General features: G+C 44.4%; 1 protein-coding gene across 1 annotated transcript; it reads right to left on the reverse strand.

Moving 5' to 3' along the window:
* Window positions 1-654: 654 nt before the first annotated feature.
* Window positions 655-17,786, reverse strand: LOC141020393 (protein Shroom2-like). The gene is made up of 9 exons (XM_073495449.1): window positions 17,705-17,786; window positions 11,086-11,208; window positions 8,669-10,952; window positions 8,299-8,354; window positions 5,797-6,393; window positions 3,964-4,458; window positions 2,705-2,879; window positions 2,356-2,628; window positions 655-2,143 (listed from the first exon to the last, which is right to left on the reverse strand). Exons 3-9 carry the CDS (start codon window positions 10,874-10,876, stop codon window positions 1,871-1,873), a joined length of 4,077 nt encoding a protein of 1,358 aa, XP_073351550.1. The 5' UTR covers window positions 10,877-10,952; window positions 11,086-11,208; window positions 17,705-17,786; the 3' UTR covers window positions 655-1,870.
* Between the last annotated feature and the right edge of the window lie 363 nt (window positions 17,787-18,149).

The raw sequence follows: 18,149 nt of genomic DNA on the forward strand, positions 1-18,149 counted from the left end.
TTCTTCCTCCTCTCTACTGCGACCTTTATACTCCGGCCTCCAGATGATTGATATATCATGTAGCCAATGAGATTTCAAATCCAGTAATATATAGTTTTTATCACTTTTTAAAGCCCTAAATGTAGAATATCTCGTTAATGTAGTTTTATGCTCTTCAATAGGCTGTTTTTTTTACTTGTTTTTGATTATTTTATCAGCACAAGGTTAATGTAAATAAAGAAATAAAGAACTATAATGAATTTCTGCTCCCGTTACTCTCAGACAGGCGGATTTGATGAATATTTCCTCAGAAAAACATGCTAGATTTCAGTCATATTGTTATTTAATTTGAACTTGGACCATGTGAGACCGTATGATGTGGACCAGTTGTGTTTTCCAGCTAACAGGCCAGTTTACAGCTCATCTGCAGGCTGATTTTGTTCATTCATTTCAAGATGTCAGACAATGTCTTTATTTTTCTAGAAAATCTTGAAACATCTTGATTTCTAGGAGACAGGTTGAAACAGGTTTAAAAGTAATAAAGTTTCTGGGGCTTTCCGAGGGATAACTGACGTAAAGATGAATAAATCTCGATAAAATGATTTGTTTCAATAACATGACACAAAGCTGACCTTTGTCGTCAGATATAATTAATAAAAAACAAGACTCGATCTCTCATCTTCACCATTTTATTGCTCTGAAGGTTGTTGAAAGGGTGCACTGCATACATGAAGTGTGCGTGGGCCGAACACGGTACCCAGGGGGACGCCCACGCCAGGCCATGAAGTTCACAGTGGTGGGAGGCTACAGTAGGCACGTCTTCAAATAAATATTTATGCAGAGAGTCACCTGATTGGACCAAACCAAAGAGTAAAGTGCTGACCTTCTCCAGCTGTGCCTCAGTCCTTTACATCAGTCAGGAGACCCGTGGTAACGAGACCGTCCTGCAGTTTTTGGAGGAACTTGAGCGAGAAGCACCAAGTGTGCGATAAAACCGTCTTCATGAGAATAAAGTTGTCCGATTCACCTCTTATTCTAACATAAATTAAAGAGTTTCACTCCAAGATGAGATATTATGAGAAATAATAATAAAACTACATGAAGGAAGAGATGGTTTGTTGTAAAAGCAGGAAATATAACGAGTTGATAACACTTTTAAAAATTGGATTATAGCATTCTGGATTCAAACTCTTCATTTCATTAGAAAAAAAGTTCGTCATGAGTCAAAATAAATTACTGGGGAAACATTTCCCCTTTATACATATCGCTCTGTTCAAAAAGGCTACAATAAATTACTAGAAAATATCACTTTAAAACTTATAATATTTAATCACAAACTCAGCCACGTACAGCGAGCGAGTTCATGATGCCGCTGAAACACAAACAAGAAAAAGAGACTGGAAACACTGTGAGATGTGTTTACATTATGTTGAGAACATTATCTGGTTTAAATGTGTAATTTCAAACTGCAGTGATTCACTTGCGTCGAGGTACAAATAAATAAGCTGTACATTATCTATGATCAGGACCGGAGAGTTAACGCTCAGCTCCAGTTGTGTTTGATGCCTTCTGCGTTGAGTCTAAAACATTAGTAAATCATAAATATCTTGACTTTTGAAAGCTGATGAACGTAAAAAAAAGAAATAAAAAGGGAGGAAATTGTTGAGACGACAGTTTGGGCCTCAGAGATGCCGTCGTCTTTACTCATGTATCCGTCTAACGGACTCATCGAAGGCTGCAGATGAACAGTCCAAAAATATATAAAGTCCCATTTCTTTTCCTCAATACTTTTCCTTTACCTTCATGAACACAATTTAACAATACATGAATATGATAATGCTACATGGAGCACCCTCAGATGTAGAGATCCTCCCCCAGCGTCCTCCGGTCATCAGAGCAGCGGCCTCTGGTCCAGCGGCAGACTGTCCACCAGGCACTTCAGCTGCTCCTCACCCAGCTTGATCTTGTCCTCTAGTTTCCGCTGCTCGATGATGAGGGCCGACTTCATCTTCACAAAGTGGCGGTAGTCGTCCAGGCTCTCTGCGTCCAGGTGGGCCTCCATGATGCCGGAAACCAGCCGCTCGCGACGGTCCAGGTTCTCCTTCAGCTCCTTGGCATCCTCGTGCTGTCGCATAAGCAGCTTCCGCTTCTCTGTCAGGGTTCGCTGAGGACGGATGGAAATGAGTAATTACTCTTTATCGAAAGAAATTATCATTATTATTATAATCGAGTTCTGACTATTTTCAAGATTAAAGTCAGAATTCTAAGAAAACAAAGTCAGAACTCAAGTTTATCTTTTTTTCACAGCGGCCCTAATCCTCTCCCGTACACTGAAGACTTTCCTCCTGTACTCTGTAATCAGACCGACGCCGTTACCTTCTCCTCTGGCGGGGCTTCCTCCTCCAGGCTGTTGAGGGCGTTCTCCACCCGGGCGAGCCGCCCCGACAGCGACAGCAGGAGGCTCACCACCTTGTCCAGGTCGCCCACGAACATGCGAAACTTGTCGAGCTGGTTGGGCTGACAGAGGCGCTGCACGGTGGCCTCCACCTCGCGGCCCAGAGCCTCGTTGTCCTCCACGTCCTCCTGCAGGCTGTGTCGCGCCTCCCGCAGCACCTCCAGCTTCCCCGCCAGGCTGGAGATCAGCTCTTGCTACAAAGCAAACACAAACAGAGCGTTAAAACATGAAACATTACTCGCCGTCTCTCTCTCAGTGGGTGAGTTTTACCTTTTTACTGGCGAGGTCGACGTCCAGCTCGTCCTCAGAGTCCTGCTCCTCCAGCTGCTCCTGCATGTCCTTCATCTTGATGAGGAGCTCGGCTTTGGGAGCAGATGTGTTGTAGTAGGAGGAGCTAGGGACCAGAGAGGCTGCTGCCGATACCGACACGTCCTCCTCGTCCCGCCTGAGACACGAACAGAGACAACAACACACAAGTCAACACAAACACAGCTGAGCAGAGCTGCTGACACAGCTCTCTGTGACGCTGCATCAAAGTCTTTAACTTTCTGCTGTTTCTGCTTTTACATTTTTAAAATACACTTAAAGCAGGTCGACCTTTTAGTTTTGAATGGAGGAGTTACTGTAATGAGACATCTGTCCACCAGAGGGCAGGCTGGAGAGGGCTGGACTGGACTGCTCACTCAATGATGACATTGTTATTGTTGTTGTTGTTGTTATTTTATTATGTTCTGTATGTTAATTCTGTGTTTTCTGCCTCTTCCCGTGCTGTATATTATTTTCATCCTTATTATTTGTGTTTATTTCTTTTCAAATTGTGAAAAATAAATCTAAATCTAAATTTCTGGAACATTTATTAGTCTGTAACACTTAAAAGTGGTTTCATTTGTTAAATTAATTCATCAGTTGTGCTGATTTTTCCTTTTAAAAGCTAAAATCATAAACTCTTCTCTGATTCTAAAAATGTAGCTCGTTATTAAAATCATGTAATCAGTGGATGAATCTGAGGATAAAGGGCCGTTCACACCAAAACAATTACTTTAACAAATTTGTAAATTTTATAAATCTTTGCAGTGAAGGATGGTGAAGTCCACACCACAACTACAACCACAGCTGAAACCACAGGACACCACTCAGCTTGATTTCAGGGACGTTTTCCTACAGGAGGAGTGAGTATCATTGTTTTCCAGCTGTGGCTGATCTGTTTTACGCTGCTGACTGATGGATTCAGGAAACACTTCTTAGATGGTCTCTTTATACAACTTATTAAACGCTTATAAAACATAATATCAGGTAAAATGTTGTTTCTGTGAGTCATGTGCAGCCTGAGACTTACTGACAAAAGTTACTTTATACTGATTGGCAGGATAATTGATGCTGACTCAGCCTAAAGTACGAATAAAAATCCTCTTCTGGATGCAACTAAAAAGACTCCACTCACATCAGGAAAAGACTAAATGTTTGAACGTAAATGTTTCGGCAGCAGCAGAAGTTAAAGAAAACAGTCCATTGATAATGAAACGTCCCACCTGTCCATGCTCCTGGGGGACGAGGTGGGCAGCCTGGAGCCGGAGGAGGTCCTCCTGCGCTGCAGGGCTCCCTCCAGGATCTGCTCCTCCGAGGGGAAGAGTCCCTCCATCAGGTCCATGGTGGTCATCCTGCCGCTCTGGTCCAAGATGTCCACCAGGGACTTGTCTTTCCCCATGATGTCTCGGGCCAGTTCCTCTCTCTTGGCGTCCTCCTCTGAGCGCCGAGGGCCCGCTGAGTTTGAGTCCTGGGCCGAGGGGTCCTGATCGGCCTGCCGGGTGTAGACGCTGAACAGAGACGAGGCCGGGCGCTCGCCGGCGCTCAGGGAGAGGACGCAGGGCGGCGGCTCGAAGACGAAGCCGCTCTCGCTGCTCTGAGGCAGGTAGGCCCGGCCCTCTCGCTCCGAGCTGCTCTCGGTGTGGACGATCCTCACGGGGACTTTCCTCACCGGACTGTTCGGATCCATCTCTGCTGCGAGCTTCACATCGCTCTCTGACCTGGACACGAGACGACGGATCTCAGGGTCAAAGACTGTCTTTAAAGAAACGTTGTATATTTTCCAAAACTCTGGATAACATTTCCAAAACTAAACAGTGAAAGGAGAGAAGATTAAAGCAGCTGCAGGAGGAGTTATGTGACGGCATCCTGATGATTAATACAATAAATGTTTCATTATTTCTATTAACTGAGAATTATTTAATCAGGGATTGTTTTCAGCATCACATTTGCAAAATATCAGCTCTTCCAGGCTTCGCTCACAGAGAGGGAGATCTTTTCTTCTCATCCTCAAACACTAAAGATTAACCAACATTAACATCCATCATTTATTTACAGCCATCAAAGTACCAGCTGAGCACAAACAGTCTGAGGCTGCAGCACAAGTTTTCTTCACATCTACAAACTCATTTTTGTGATTTTTTTTGGCACAAATAGGCTGAAAGAAACTTCAGAGGAGGAGGATGTGAGGGAAGCTCATTTCTGCCAGTTAAAGTCTTGTTACAAAAAGTCCCATGGTGAGTCATGTTTGGGATAAAAAGCTGAAATTACGAGAAAAGAAAACATAATTATGGAGTAAAAATCAAACTTATGAGCTAAATTCCAACTTTCTATTTCATAATTATGACTAGCCACGGGGTATTTTTTCCTGAAGCTTAGTTTTCATCTTTTTATCTTTCATGTTGGCTATTTGAAAGACCCCAAGTTAAAATTATGACTTAAACTCTATAATGAAGAGCTGCAGAGAATCGCAGCTGATTTTTTAAAGTGTGTTTCCACCTCGAACAGAAACAAATGCCGGCCGTTCTTTCGTCAGTGCCTCACAGGTGAAGATGAGGTGACACAATCTCATATCTTCCATATTTAACTACGACTCTTCTGTGTATAAACGGAAACTGAACTTCGAACACTTGTCCTTCATCTGGTCTGTTAGAAAATAAACACGGTCCTCAGAATAAAGCCCGGACGGCAGTGAATGGAAACACTTTTTAAAGCTTCAGAGTCGAACATTTCTAATTAAAGGACGGATCGTACAGTAGCTCTGCAGCGGAAAGCAAAGGTCACAGCAGCCGTGTGGCTTTAACTAAATTACAGCCTGCAGTTCGATTTGTCTCCGGCTGCAGATACAGACACAACCAGATCGTCCTCTCTGTCAGCGCCAAACAAACTCCTTCTTCGGTTAATTCTTCCATCACTTTTTGTACCATCTGATGACAACCACAGCTCGCCTACAATCACTAATCATCTTTTTTCTTCTACGACTTGTTTACCTAAAGCCTCTCTGACTGCAGCTTTACGTAACGAGGGGCGCTGAAGAGACCTGAAGATAAGCTGCTTACCTGAGCGGTGACTCATCCTGCACGAACACGGCCGGCGGCTTGTCGGTCAGTCTCAGAGGTGCAAACTGTGGCGAGGGAGACCGAGCTCGGTCGTCATGCAGAGATAAAGTCCGGGACGAAGACAGGGGTGAAGAGGAAGGTGGCTGCTCCTTCTCCTCTATGTCTTCTACACCTACTCCTCCTCTGCTGAGGTGAGGGGAGCTGGCCGGAGTCGGGGCGGTGCCGGCGGAGGAGTTCTGGACAGTCGCGTGGTGCTGGGTGTCAGAGCTGGAGCTGGACAGAGGCTGGAGCGCTGCCTGGTCTGCCTGGGCGCCGGCGAGGAATTCCTGGGAGGAGGATGTGGTTTCTGGGCCTAAATGGGGCCTGGGCGGCGGCAGGAGGCCCTTGGTTTGTGGAGGCTGGGACGAGTGCTGGGAAGAAGGGCTGGGGCTGAGGCTGCGAGGGCCCGAGGAGTGCGTGGTGTGGGAGGCACTGGCAGCGTCTGGTTTGGTCCTGTGGTCAGCGAAGGCTTGGACCGGGCCCTCGTTTCTGGGGACCGACGGGGCCGAGTGAGGGCTGTGGTCGGGCTGGTATCGCTGCCTGGGCTCAGTTTTTCCTCTAGAGGTCAAAATAAAGACAAACTTCATCAGCTGCAGTCATGAAAACACAAACAGAAATGTTTACGACTGAAGACACTGAAACCATTTAAGTTAATAAATAACTTGTTTGTCTCATCCTTGTTTCATGTCCTTTATGTTGCTTTATTTTCACTTACATTTGTTTCGTGTGTTCATGTCACCTGCATTCTTTGTAAACTGCTCTCTTTTTTTAACCACAGGTAAAAAAAACAAAAAACATTTTTATTCTGCAATCCTCTGGGTAAATTCAGTTATTCATTTTTGAAAACAAAGATCATGTTTAAGTTCAGAAGAAGTCGTCTGACTGGTTTATTTGAACCACATTAGTAGAGACTTTGTTCAGTGATAGTGTTGCCTGCTCACAGTCAGTGTAACAGTTGAGGAAACCTGAACCACGAGTGTGAAAACCAAACGCAGAGGTGGGATTACATGTGAGCACAGACAAAGACACGGGCAGGATTCTTATTTCTGTCTCAATAAATGTTTTTATCACACAAATATTTACATTTTTGACACTTACTGTGATTATTAAAATTATTTCCACGATAAAATTCTGACAAACTGGATTTGTCTGTTTTTTAATCCAAACCTTGTAACAGAAAATTTTAGCTGCTCTCCAACTGAAGCTTCTTTAAATTATCGACAAAATAGAATAAATACATAAATAATCGTTACATTAACAGGGTAAACATGTAATCAGTCATGGACAGGCAGGCAACACTTATGGTTTCATTTAGCTCAGGGTTATTACAATAATTGAATCCCTTAATTTTAATACTCACATTAAGGTGAAATGTCCATAACGTGTAACTTTAAGGGCCTTTTAATACAAAGCAAAAGTGCACAAATCTCCTCAGACTTCTGTGGTTTTAAATTGTATATCGTTCAAACTCCTCCCACTGCAAAGGTGCATGAAGTAACACAAAAAGCAGGAATATGAGCAACACTTCAGCTCAGGTATCTCAGTCTGTCCCTCCTCTGAGGCAGCGTGTCAACATGCGGATTGTCATTTCGTGTACTTAACAGCTAAGTGTTCATTTTCACCAGCATCTTAAGGATGAAGTGATACACTCTCCGCCCGCTGTAAATCACCTGTAAATGCTTTTGTAAATCTGGGTGTAGCTCACTACAGGAGTCCAGGAGATACTGTGTGCGACAACATGAGCTCCAACAACACAAGATAAGGTAGAGAGGAGATCTAGTGTGACAGAAAATGATATTTTCCTTTCAGCTCAGGAAACCTGAAAATGAGAAGCTGAGACGTTTCTCTCTCACGACGCTGATACATTCCACATTTACACGAAGCATTTCTTTTTGGCGGATGTTTGAGAGGATTCGACAGGTCAGACTGACACAGCGATCAACTGCGAGACCTTTCTATGACCCCGCAAACACTGCGCCAGCCTGCTGCTCTTCAAGTCGTTGGATAATTGTTGGATTGATTATTTTTTCATCTCTATTGTCTTCTGTTGTGTCTAAGTGTCATATCCCTCTGAGCAGAAACACATCCTTACAGGGTTCAAAATTAAAGTTTGTACCACGTCGTTTTAGACATCTTTTTAACTTCAGTTACAGACGTCGGAAGAACTTCTTGTGGTCCAAAATTAAAGTTTTTATGATGACCAAATTTTACTTCATGAATATACTGCATATACATGCATATACATATATACATACTTCTTGAAGTCCATCAGACATCTGAAGTTGTAAAGATGTCTTAAATTACATGGTTAAACACGGTTAATTTGAACCCTGTAAGATGATGTGAATGGTGAACATTGAAAAGACGTCATCACATCATTCTGGCTCTGCAGTGCGTCTTTCAGATATGTTTTTGCTCAGTGGGATGTTTTATGTGTACAAACATTGAAAACCTCAATCTCACCTGGTGGTGTGACTGCTCTGCTGGCTGTGAGGGTCTCTCCATGTTGAAGGAATATTCTGCAAAAGAAAGACATTTTTTTATTTATTGCATGGCATCAAACATTACTGAGCATCATGTGGAATGAATTCAAAAAACAGCCTTCACTATCCCCCCTTTTGACCAAAGCCCAGAGTTGGCACTTTTTGGCATCCATACTAAAAATATTTTGTTTATTCTCCCGTTAATAAGTTGGAACACGCTACACGGTTTTTAAAAAGTGACGGTCATAAGCAGTGGTAGTTGGTCCTTGGTCATGATAAACCCACCCCCAGCCCCAGATGTACGAGGATCGGTCATTTATACAGATATCAACATATTCTGGGCTTCTCACCTGTGTATAGAAGTCTGCAGAAGGAGAAGATCTGGATCTCTCGTGGATGCACACAGCCTTCTCCTCTGCATCTGCATCCAAGATGTTCTCCGCTGAGTGATACCTCCCTTGCGTCTTGACCTCGGATGACTTCTTCTGTTTGTTCCACGTTGCCTGGTACTCAGCGAAGGTCCCAAGCCTCTGCTGCTCTAGTAAGACCTGCTTACGTCCAGGGCTGAGTTGGTTGGGGTCTGCGGATGGGTGAACTTCCTCAGTCCTCTCTTTGGGTTTGCCTGACTCACCAAGGTCTGTGCTCAAGTTTGTACCCTGACTGGACTTCAGCACAGGCCTGGGAAATGTCGGTTTGGCCTCAAAAAACTTCCTCCGCTCTCCAAAAGACCCTGTTTGAGGTTCTCCCTCCACTCCCACTTTGTCTATCTTGTCAGGCTCTGAGAAGGAGTGCGTCCTCTTGGCAAGGGGGAAGCGCTTACGTCCTCTAATGCGTCCGTTGGAGGTTTTAACTGCTGGCGCCTCTAGAGGCTCAAGGTCTCGTCTTTGGAAGGAGGTAGCCTGGAGGACCCTGGCTTGCGCCTCTTTCAGGTGATCCTTGTAGGTGTTGGAGAAGGAGACACCAGAAGATGTAGAAGTCTTTGTGGATCTCCATTCCTCTGCCTCCTCTTCCTCTGCATCACATGTCAAGGTTGCAGCACTGCGGCTCTTTTGCAGCTGGGCTCGCTTCTGCTGGATCTCATTGCGGAGGGTTGTGGCGTAACGGTCGCTGCGCCGATTTGTTTTTCCACTGCTGGCGGCCACATCACTGGCATCCTGGGTGGGCATGGCTGCTGGTTGCCTCTCAGCCAGAATCCTACTCTCCTGGGCAAGGGAGTGGAGAAGTGGAGTTTTCAGAGGGGATATTCGGTGATCCTCTTGGGGCACCCATGGGTCTTGGTGCCTTGATAGACTGACCTTGTGATCATTACTTTGATGTGTTGGGAAGTGTCTTTTCATGTCATTAGTGTGTCCTTCGCCTCTCTTTGCAGCATCCTCTGGGCTGCGGCTTCGATCAGAAAGTTCAGAGGTTTGGCGGTCATAATGTAGACCATTCCCCAGATGGGAATGACCGTTGCGCTCCTTGTTTTCACTGTAAGGCATGTGGAACTGAGGTATGTAATACTTTGACTGAATGTTTCCCTTCATTGAACTTGGGAAGCCTGGTTCATTGCTGTTTACCCAGTGGAGTTTCTCTGCTTCCCCCCTCCGTCCCTCTGCTTTGCCCTGCCTGGCTTGAAGCTCAGCAGTCTGAACCGAGTGCTTGCTCACCAGGCCGTAATATCTGTTGTGACCCCCGTTCTCCAGGTTTGCAGCAGAACTTGCAATGGATGCTGTGGAGTGCCGGACTTGTCTGCGGCTGAAAGCATTTGTGGGCAGATCCTGGAGGCTGCGGTAGTAGCTTCCTACGCTCTGAATCTTGGTGGGAGGAGCTGGCCTGGTCTGGAGGTAGAGGGGGCTTTCGTCGCTGTATTGCCTCTGATGGGCAGGTTTTTGGCTGTAATGAGACTGTCTGACGTCAATACTGGACAGGGAGAAGAGTTTGTTGGGGCGCAGCTGGTTGTGGTTGTGGTCAGCTGCCATGTTGGGATGGAGGAAGTCTTTGGTGGGTAGGGGGTTGAAGCTGTGTCTGGCCTCTGAGGGTTTCTCCTGGTTAGATCTGAGGTCATTCTTGTTATTTTCTGTCAGTTTTTCACTTGACCTGCCTTTGACCTTCACTTGACCACCTTCAGAGTACGGAAACACTTTTGTGGCGGCAAAACTGTCACTTCGCAGGGGAGGAGGTGGGGGAGGAGGAGACTGGGACTTCTTCTCTGGAACCTGCCACACTGGGCCAATGCTGGGTCTCCCCGCAATGGAAACCCGGGATGCTGGCTGCTCCTCCGACCGTGACCCCTCCCAGCCTCCATTCCCCAGCGTCGGCTGCAGGTACCTGGGCCGCTCGGCCTGCTGAGGCCCTTCACTCTGAAGGCCCTTGAAGAAAATGTTTTCAGCACTGGTACCCTTCCTTCCAAATGTGCTGGAGTCATGAACAGGAGGGCTGGAGCTACTAGAAAAACAGCTCAACCCGGCGTCTCTTTTGCCTCCCGTTCCACAGAGCGGCTCTGCAGTGCTGATGTATTTATTTGGTGAAAGACGACCTGGTGGGAAAGGATGAGAGGGACGCTCCAGTCTCTCCATGTTGTTCGCTGAGATGAACTGGCTGGTTAGCTGATGCTGGGTGTTCTGGTCCCCTTGAGTGGATGACTCTTTGGGCCTGGTGGTCAGAAAAAAAAATCATGTTTGAATTTTATGAATTATTGTTTTGCTAAGTCATGACGCTACCTTTGTTGCTCTATGCTTGAAGTTATCCAACTGATCAGGCTGATCAGAGAACCTAAAAGGCTCACCTTGCTTCATGTTTTGGCTGCCAGACTGGTGCTGGGGTGGCCTCTCTCTTGGCGGGCTCGGACTCCTCTTCTGTCAGCTTGGAGGGGTGCCAGGAATGGGGCCGCGAGCCTGGATCATTCTTCCTGCAACAAAACATGTCACACAATCACAACATATAATATCATCCATAACTTGGTAACAACAACCCTAGAAAGATAAAGTGATTACTGTATATTATTGTCTTATCCACTTTGCTCACACCAAACATGCACATACCCTTGTCTGAAGCGGTTTTTCCTGGAGAGCATGTTGACAAAGAGAAGAATTATGTGTCATAAACCCCTAAAACATATTATTATGTTATGGCTCATTATCGTAACAAATATCTTGGAGACAAGAATAAACTAACAAGAATCTACTTGTACACCAACACAAAATGCTACAAGGAACACAAATCACAAACTCGATGACCAAACATCACTTAAGTTCACCAACAACTACCAGCAAACACAACGTGGCTGGCTGATGGTACCTCATGGAGCTTCGCAAAATCTTGGTGAGAAAGCTCCGTGCCACGTGCACCTCGGTTTCTGACGGCATTGTGCGTGACGATACAACATCAACCATTTTACCCCTGATGGGCAGCGAGTGATGGAAAGAGAAGAAGGAAAAGGAGGAAGAGAGACGACACAGAATTACACGTTATCATATAAAACCTTTTGTCTTTCTGAAGCAGGAAAAGGAAACGAGAGAGTCTGAAGGTTCATGCAAGTTAAAATTTGGATTGCACATTGTTGGATTTTTGCCGATATCCAATATTTTTCCCCAACTCATTTTTGCCAGTTGCTCACTGCCGATTCTGATATATACATATTTTTCCCACCTAATTATAGACAATATCAAGTCTTTCCTACCCTTATATCTTGATGGACCACACAGACCAACACAATGTAAACATTCACTGGGAAAAAAAGAAAACTTATTTGTCAACGGTAGAGTTGTAGACCACTTTTTGAGGGTCTCGGTCTCAGACTCGTAAGGTGCCTCCCTGTTTTTGCTCGGTCTTGTCTCGGTCAAGACCAGTCAAGACCACGACTGCAGGGATGGTTTCTACGAGACAAGAGTCACCCAGAAAACCTGATGCCTCCGGAGAAAACTGTATTCAAAATGGAAAACAGGTGTTGAATAAAGATGGTTGAGTTGATTTCAGAGAAAAGAGGTGAATAAAGATGAATTTTCATTCATCTTCTGTGGATGTTTCTCTATGAATGTTGATCTTTAAAGAGCTGCAGGTTTCACATTTTACTGTGAGTGTATTATGCAGTGTGGGAATCACACTGGCTTTGTCTTGGTCTTTAGTCTTGACTCTGTCTCAACCCTTCAAAGTTGTTCTTCATCTGCTCTCGGTTTAGGTGTCTGCATTTTAGACCAAATCATGGAGCGGACTTTCCCTCAGATTGATGTCTGAATCACCAGGCAGGTATTTAGTGAAGGAAACCTAACATACTTCACATAACGGCTGTTGACCCTTCACAAGAGGAGAGGGAGACAGATCTGTCACAGCCATATGGCCCCGACGGAGCTTAGCTGCTCAGCTTTTACAAAAATTAGACACATGTGAGATGGATCTACAAGTTGCTCCTCCAACCACCACGACCTTCCACCTTTAATCTTCTAAAAAGCTGATATTTTTGGTAAGGATTGTTTTCAAGTTCAAACCTCAGACTGGAGTGAAATCTCTCAGCCTTATGAGACTTCAGTCGCCCCGATCGTAGCTTTAACCTCGCCAGGTCGAGACGGAGACGCTGCATTCTTTCAGCACAGGAATGTAGGGAGGTCGTACCCTCGCTTCATGCGGTACATCTATGTTATCCATCTCCCAGGAGTCTGAGAGTGCGACGCCTGCCTCCTGACTTTCTCACTATCCGTCACCTGGCTCTGATTTCTTTACTGTCGTGTACAATCCCTCAGGAGTCAGTGAAGATATTTTAATCATGTCGAGGTGTTGTTGTTACTGATCTGTTGTTTTTCATTCTCATTTTATCTAATTACAAGAAATAAAATCACATAAAGTCAAAAGGAAAGCATGAAACCAGAGAGGAAGATGGAAGGAAAGAAGGAAAACACAGCAGATGTCTCAATGATTAAAAGGGTAACTCCACCAACTTTACACGTTAAAGTGTGTTTACATGTCTTGGAGAGTAATACTAAGTCTGATTCATCAGTGCCTCCAGTGATGTCACTCAGTGGCTGAGTTGCATTGTGGGTAATGTAGGCGCCAGCTTATGAAAAAGAAGAAGAATGTGTGGAATAAAGACGGAGATATCTCTGGTTCTGCTGTATCAATTTTATTACCCACAATGTAACTCACAGCAAAAGACTTAAAACTAGTTTTAGGAAGACCTGTAAACACAATGTAAGGTGCAAAATTGGTGGAGTTACCCTTTAAGAAGAAACGTTGAGCAGTTAAACAGCTAAAATATTAAATGTCACAGTGTTTGATTATAAGATTTGCATTTAATTCTTTTAGTTTGTGACTTAGCAATGTCACAACATGCCGGTATTGACAATAACCATGATATTTAAGAATGAAACACTGATATGATACACACATATCTCCATTCTGACTTTGTCATTAAGTGTAATTATCTTTTGTGAAGACTTTTGTACAGTTTTGATTACAGACTCTCTTCAACTCCTCACACTTGTATTCTGAGTGTGAGTCATTTCCCCAAAATGACACAAAATACACAATAAACAAAACACTATCTTAAAGATAGAAGACAAATCTCCTGGACATCGTGACAACTTCATTATCATGAATAGCAGACCTCGTTTATAACGTAGCATAAGAGGGAAAAAGACAACGATTCCCATGATCCCACACTACTGTTGTCTTTTGCTTTGTTTCGATTCAGACCCCTGGTGTCGCTTTCCTCTTCTTTCAAACCTTCAGACGAATTTAAAGTTCCTTTTTTAAGACAACACAACATCTGCACAGCTGTAGTGCAGTGGGAAATGAAGTGACCGTCAACATAAAACTGCTCGGTGTGACGCACAAAGTGAGAGTTGCGTTGCCTCCAAACAAACTCTGGCACAATGGAAATGCAAATGTCTGTCTTTGTGAAGCGCTGAGGGTCTATTGTCAGGGGATACAGCTGGTCTGTCACAGATATTCGACAGGGGAGGAGACGCCATCTCCATCTCCCAGGATATACGAGCCCCGCTGAGGGGAACTCACTCAGATGACCCAGTTGGCTACGAGTACGCCTCCATAAAAGACAAGAGACTTTCTAAAAAAACTACTAAAAAGGTCAAATGATGAGCATAAACTACAAAAACTTTCATCCTATCAAGTCATTTCTGTCTGGGATTAAACACTCAGTAGTTTGAATGTTTCAGCCTGCAACTATGAACACTTGAATCACTGATTCGTGTGATAAACTGGTTGACGGTGACTTGATAAGTAGTTTAAACCGACTTGTATTGAAGTGAAACGGAGCGACAACATGACAATGAAACTCACCCACAGCTCCAGGAGTTCAAGAAGGACACTTCCACTTCACTTCTGCACAGCTCACTCCCTCAAAAACCCTCCAGGTCAGAAACAAAAACAACACTTTGACACCACAGACGAGCTCTGAGGAATCTGGCTTCTCCTCCTCCTCCTCCTCCTCCTCCTGCTCCCTGTATGAACACAAACACTCCACCTTGTGCTGCGGAGGAGATTTCCTCGGGGATTATGAGGGGGGATTTGAGACGAGGGGGAGGAGAAGTCGTCCTTGTTGTAATCTAGTGTTTGCACTGCAAGTGGCCGAGCCAGCGGGGCGGCTGGGAAAGTCGAGTCTTTTTAAATTGTATTTAACTTGTTAAGCAGATGTTTATCGTAAAGCTGCAACTGATGTTCACAACTGCTTGATAAAAGGTTTAAACAGTGGAATAACTGTTAACTAAAGTATAATTAACTCTATATTTGCTATTTATCTACGATGGTTGTTATAAAGTGTTACCTGCTGGTGTTAACTTGGTCATTTCGTTGTCAAATATGTGTTATTTTGGCCCAGAAAAGATCTGATCCTGGTCTGAATTCAATAATCTGGTGAGCCAGTCAGATGAAATACACAAACGTGAAAACAATTGTAGGACTTTAAGGCTGAAGTTAATCTGAAGTGGGAGACGTGGCACTATTTGTGGTTTGGTTTCAGCCTGATATCTCTTACTTGTGTTGGCTGTACGTTCAGTTCTACCTCAGTGTCCTCGTCAGGAAACACAACACAGACAGGAATGCTCGGCTGTGTTTTGAGAGATACCAGGAGGAGGAGGAGGAGGAGGAGGAGGAGGAGGGAGATACAGAGAGACGACTCCTCCACCATGGAGGAGAAGTCCAGGTGTTATTTTACGTCTTATAAAATCCCCCACAACAAAAGTGAAATTTGGTACTTCAGAAACTTCTTGACTGACTTCTTCTGATTGGTCACTGACAGACAGACGTGACGCCACCTGTTTTATTTTAGGGACTCGTCTTCCTGTGGTTTTAGATCATCTGTTCATCTATCATCCATCCGTTGGTGTCTTGCAAAGGACTGCCAAACTGGAAATCTTTCAGGAGACCTGGAGACATTTCGTTCCGTTTTAGTGGCGTCAAAACTTGTTTTTTTTAAGGACTTTTAGGGACATTTCCAGACAGGTTTTTTGAAGGAGTCCTAGAGACGTTTCACAGTCAAATATGGATGTTTTTTAGGGACATTTGCAGACATTTCTATCAGTTTTGTTCAATGGTGTTTTTTAAGGAGACCTGGACACATTTCCTTCCGTTGTTCTGGAGTCAGAACCGGGTCTTTTTAAAGGACTTTTGGAGACATTCACAGCCCTTTTTGTGGCGTAAAAAACAAGTTTTATAAGGATACCTGTGAACATTTCCTGCCGCTTCTGTGGTTTGTTAAGGACATTTCGGGACATTTTCAGCTGTTTTTGTCGCGACCAAAATTAAATTTTTTCACAGGAAGTCAGACTCACCTCCATCCGTGATCATGGAGACCAAAACCGAACCATGATGTCTTCTGACCCTAACCAGGTGGTGTTTGTGCCTAAACCTAACCAGCGCATGAACACAGCGTTGTGACGAGAGAGAAAGAGAAAACTCAACCTAAACAAACGTAAAGGTGTAACTTATCTGTGGTTTTGTACAAACATACTTAGCTAACATTTATTCTGAGGTTGGGATGTTAACAACCATAATGCTTCACTGCCTCTCTCATTACATCACCACACTCTCCTTTCCCAACCATCGTCTTTCACTCATCACTCTCTGCAGCAGCAGCAGCAGCAGCGGCAGCACAATAGAAAGTGCCAGCATCATCACAGCTGGGCTTATCGGTGTGTCACCGCCCGCACCGGCCACAAAAACTAAAGAGAGGGGGGAGAATGAAATGTACCAGAGGACAGAGTACAAACTGACACAAACAAACCTGAAGATGAGCCACAGCTGGAACATCTGGCTCTGTTCTGCACCGATATCAGACCAACGCTTGAGTCTTTATTGTAAATCTGTCCGACTCAGCACAACAGTCTCATTAATCTGCTTATTTAAGAAAAGAACAACTCTCACAATCCCACGTTGACATATTTCAGCTGCTGTCTTTGTCTTAAACAGTTACAAGGAGGCTGGAACAATAAATCATTCATATTTAACTGTAAAATCTAATAATCTTCTATTAATTTCAGCTCTGCTAAATAATTAAAACTGTTCTCCTGCTTGTTCTGAACAGTTCTGCTCTACTTTACAGAACCAAACGTATTAAAGAACAGTTATTTAGGTATTTTATTAACAGGAACTTTACACCATACACATGTGAACTGGAGAGAACCTTGAAAGAAAGTGAACAAACCCTAAAGAACCCAGACAAGAACAGTAACCTTAATGTATAAGAGTATTTGAACTCCAAAGAACCTTTAAAGGAACAATCTTACAAGAACCAGGATAAACTGAAGTATCACTGAAGAATCCTAAGAACTGTTCTTCTAAATGATTTAAAGAACCCAAACTCTAACTAGAACCACAATGAACTGACACAGAACCCTGAGATAATTCTACTTTATTAAAACTTTAGATCACATAAGATCCTAAGTTCTCCTGACTTGTTCTGATCAGTTCTGTTTAACAGAACCGCAGATGGTGGATGACAACACCACCGACATGTTAACAAACATGTCATCTCACTGCTCACGATTTGTAATAGATTACATAGATAACGGACATAGAAAATATATTATTCTTTAAATAAAAGACTTATCTACATGTTTTCTATCCTGTGAACGAAACACATCGTCTTTGTCTGAGCAGGTAGAAATGTTTAACATGCTGGTTGTATCTCCTGTAAACTGCTGCTGACGGATCAGAAACACTTGTTGCTCGTGGACAAAGATGTAGTTGAACTCCTGTTTACCTGCTCTCACGTCATCCCTCCTTCTCCCACCTCCACATACATCATCTGTCAGGTTTTCACAGCTCTCTCTCCTTCTCCTCACCTTCATGTGTCGCCGCCGTTATCTCACACTCACTCACCGCCGCCTGATCTAATCCTGCTCGTCAGGAAACCAAGAGATTGAATCAGAGGAGATGAAATCAAAGAGAAGTACCTCGGAGCGTCTTTGTCTTCTAAAATCCCAACATGTCCAGAGAGAGGAGAGGAACAGCAGACAGGAGCGCCCACTCTGTGCGAGTCAGAGCAGCCAAAGCCCCTGGAAACAATGGGCTCTGCTGATACGGCCTATCCCACTAAGCAGTGTCAACTCACCTAGGCAACACGGACTGTACCACTCCTCCTGCAGGCAGGGGAGGACGCCCGGCCTGAAGCAGCTCCGAGGGCGACTCTCGGATCTCTCAGAGCGAGTTTTTACATTTCCCTCCTCTACACGAGCCTGGAGTTTCCCCCTGAGCCGACTCAGAGCGGGAGCCTCCTCAGCAGGTCGTTCAAACACACCGACCGGTCACCTTTACCCCCGGTTGACTCGACCCACTCTGCAAAGCTGAGCCCACGCCTGTGGCTTTGCAACTAGTAATTGGATTCAGGCTTTAAGACTC

The sequence above is a fragment of the Pagrus major genome, chromosome 24 (assembly GCF_040436345.1).
Source record: "Pagrus major chromosome 24, Pma_NU_1.0".
NCBI lineage: Eukaryota > Metazoa > Chordata > Actinopteri > Spariformes > Sparidae > Pagrus > Pagrus major.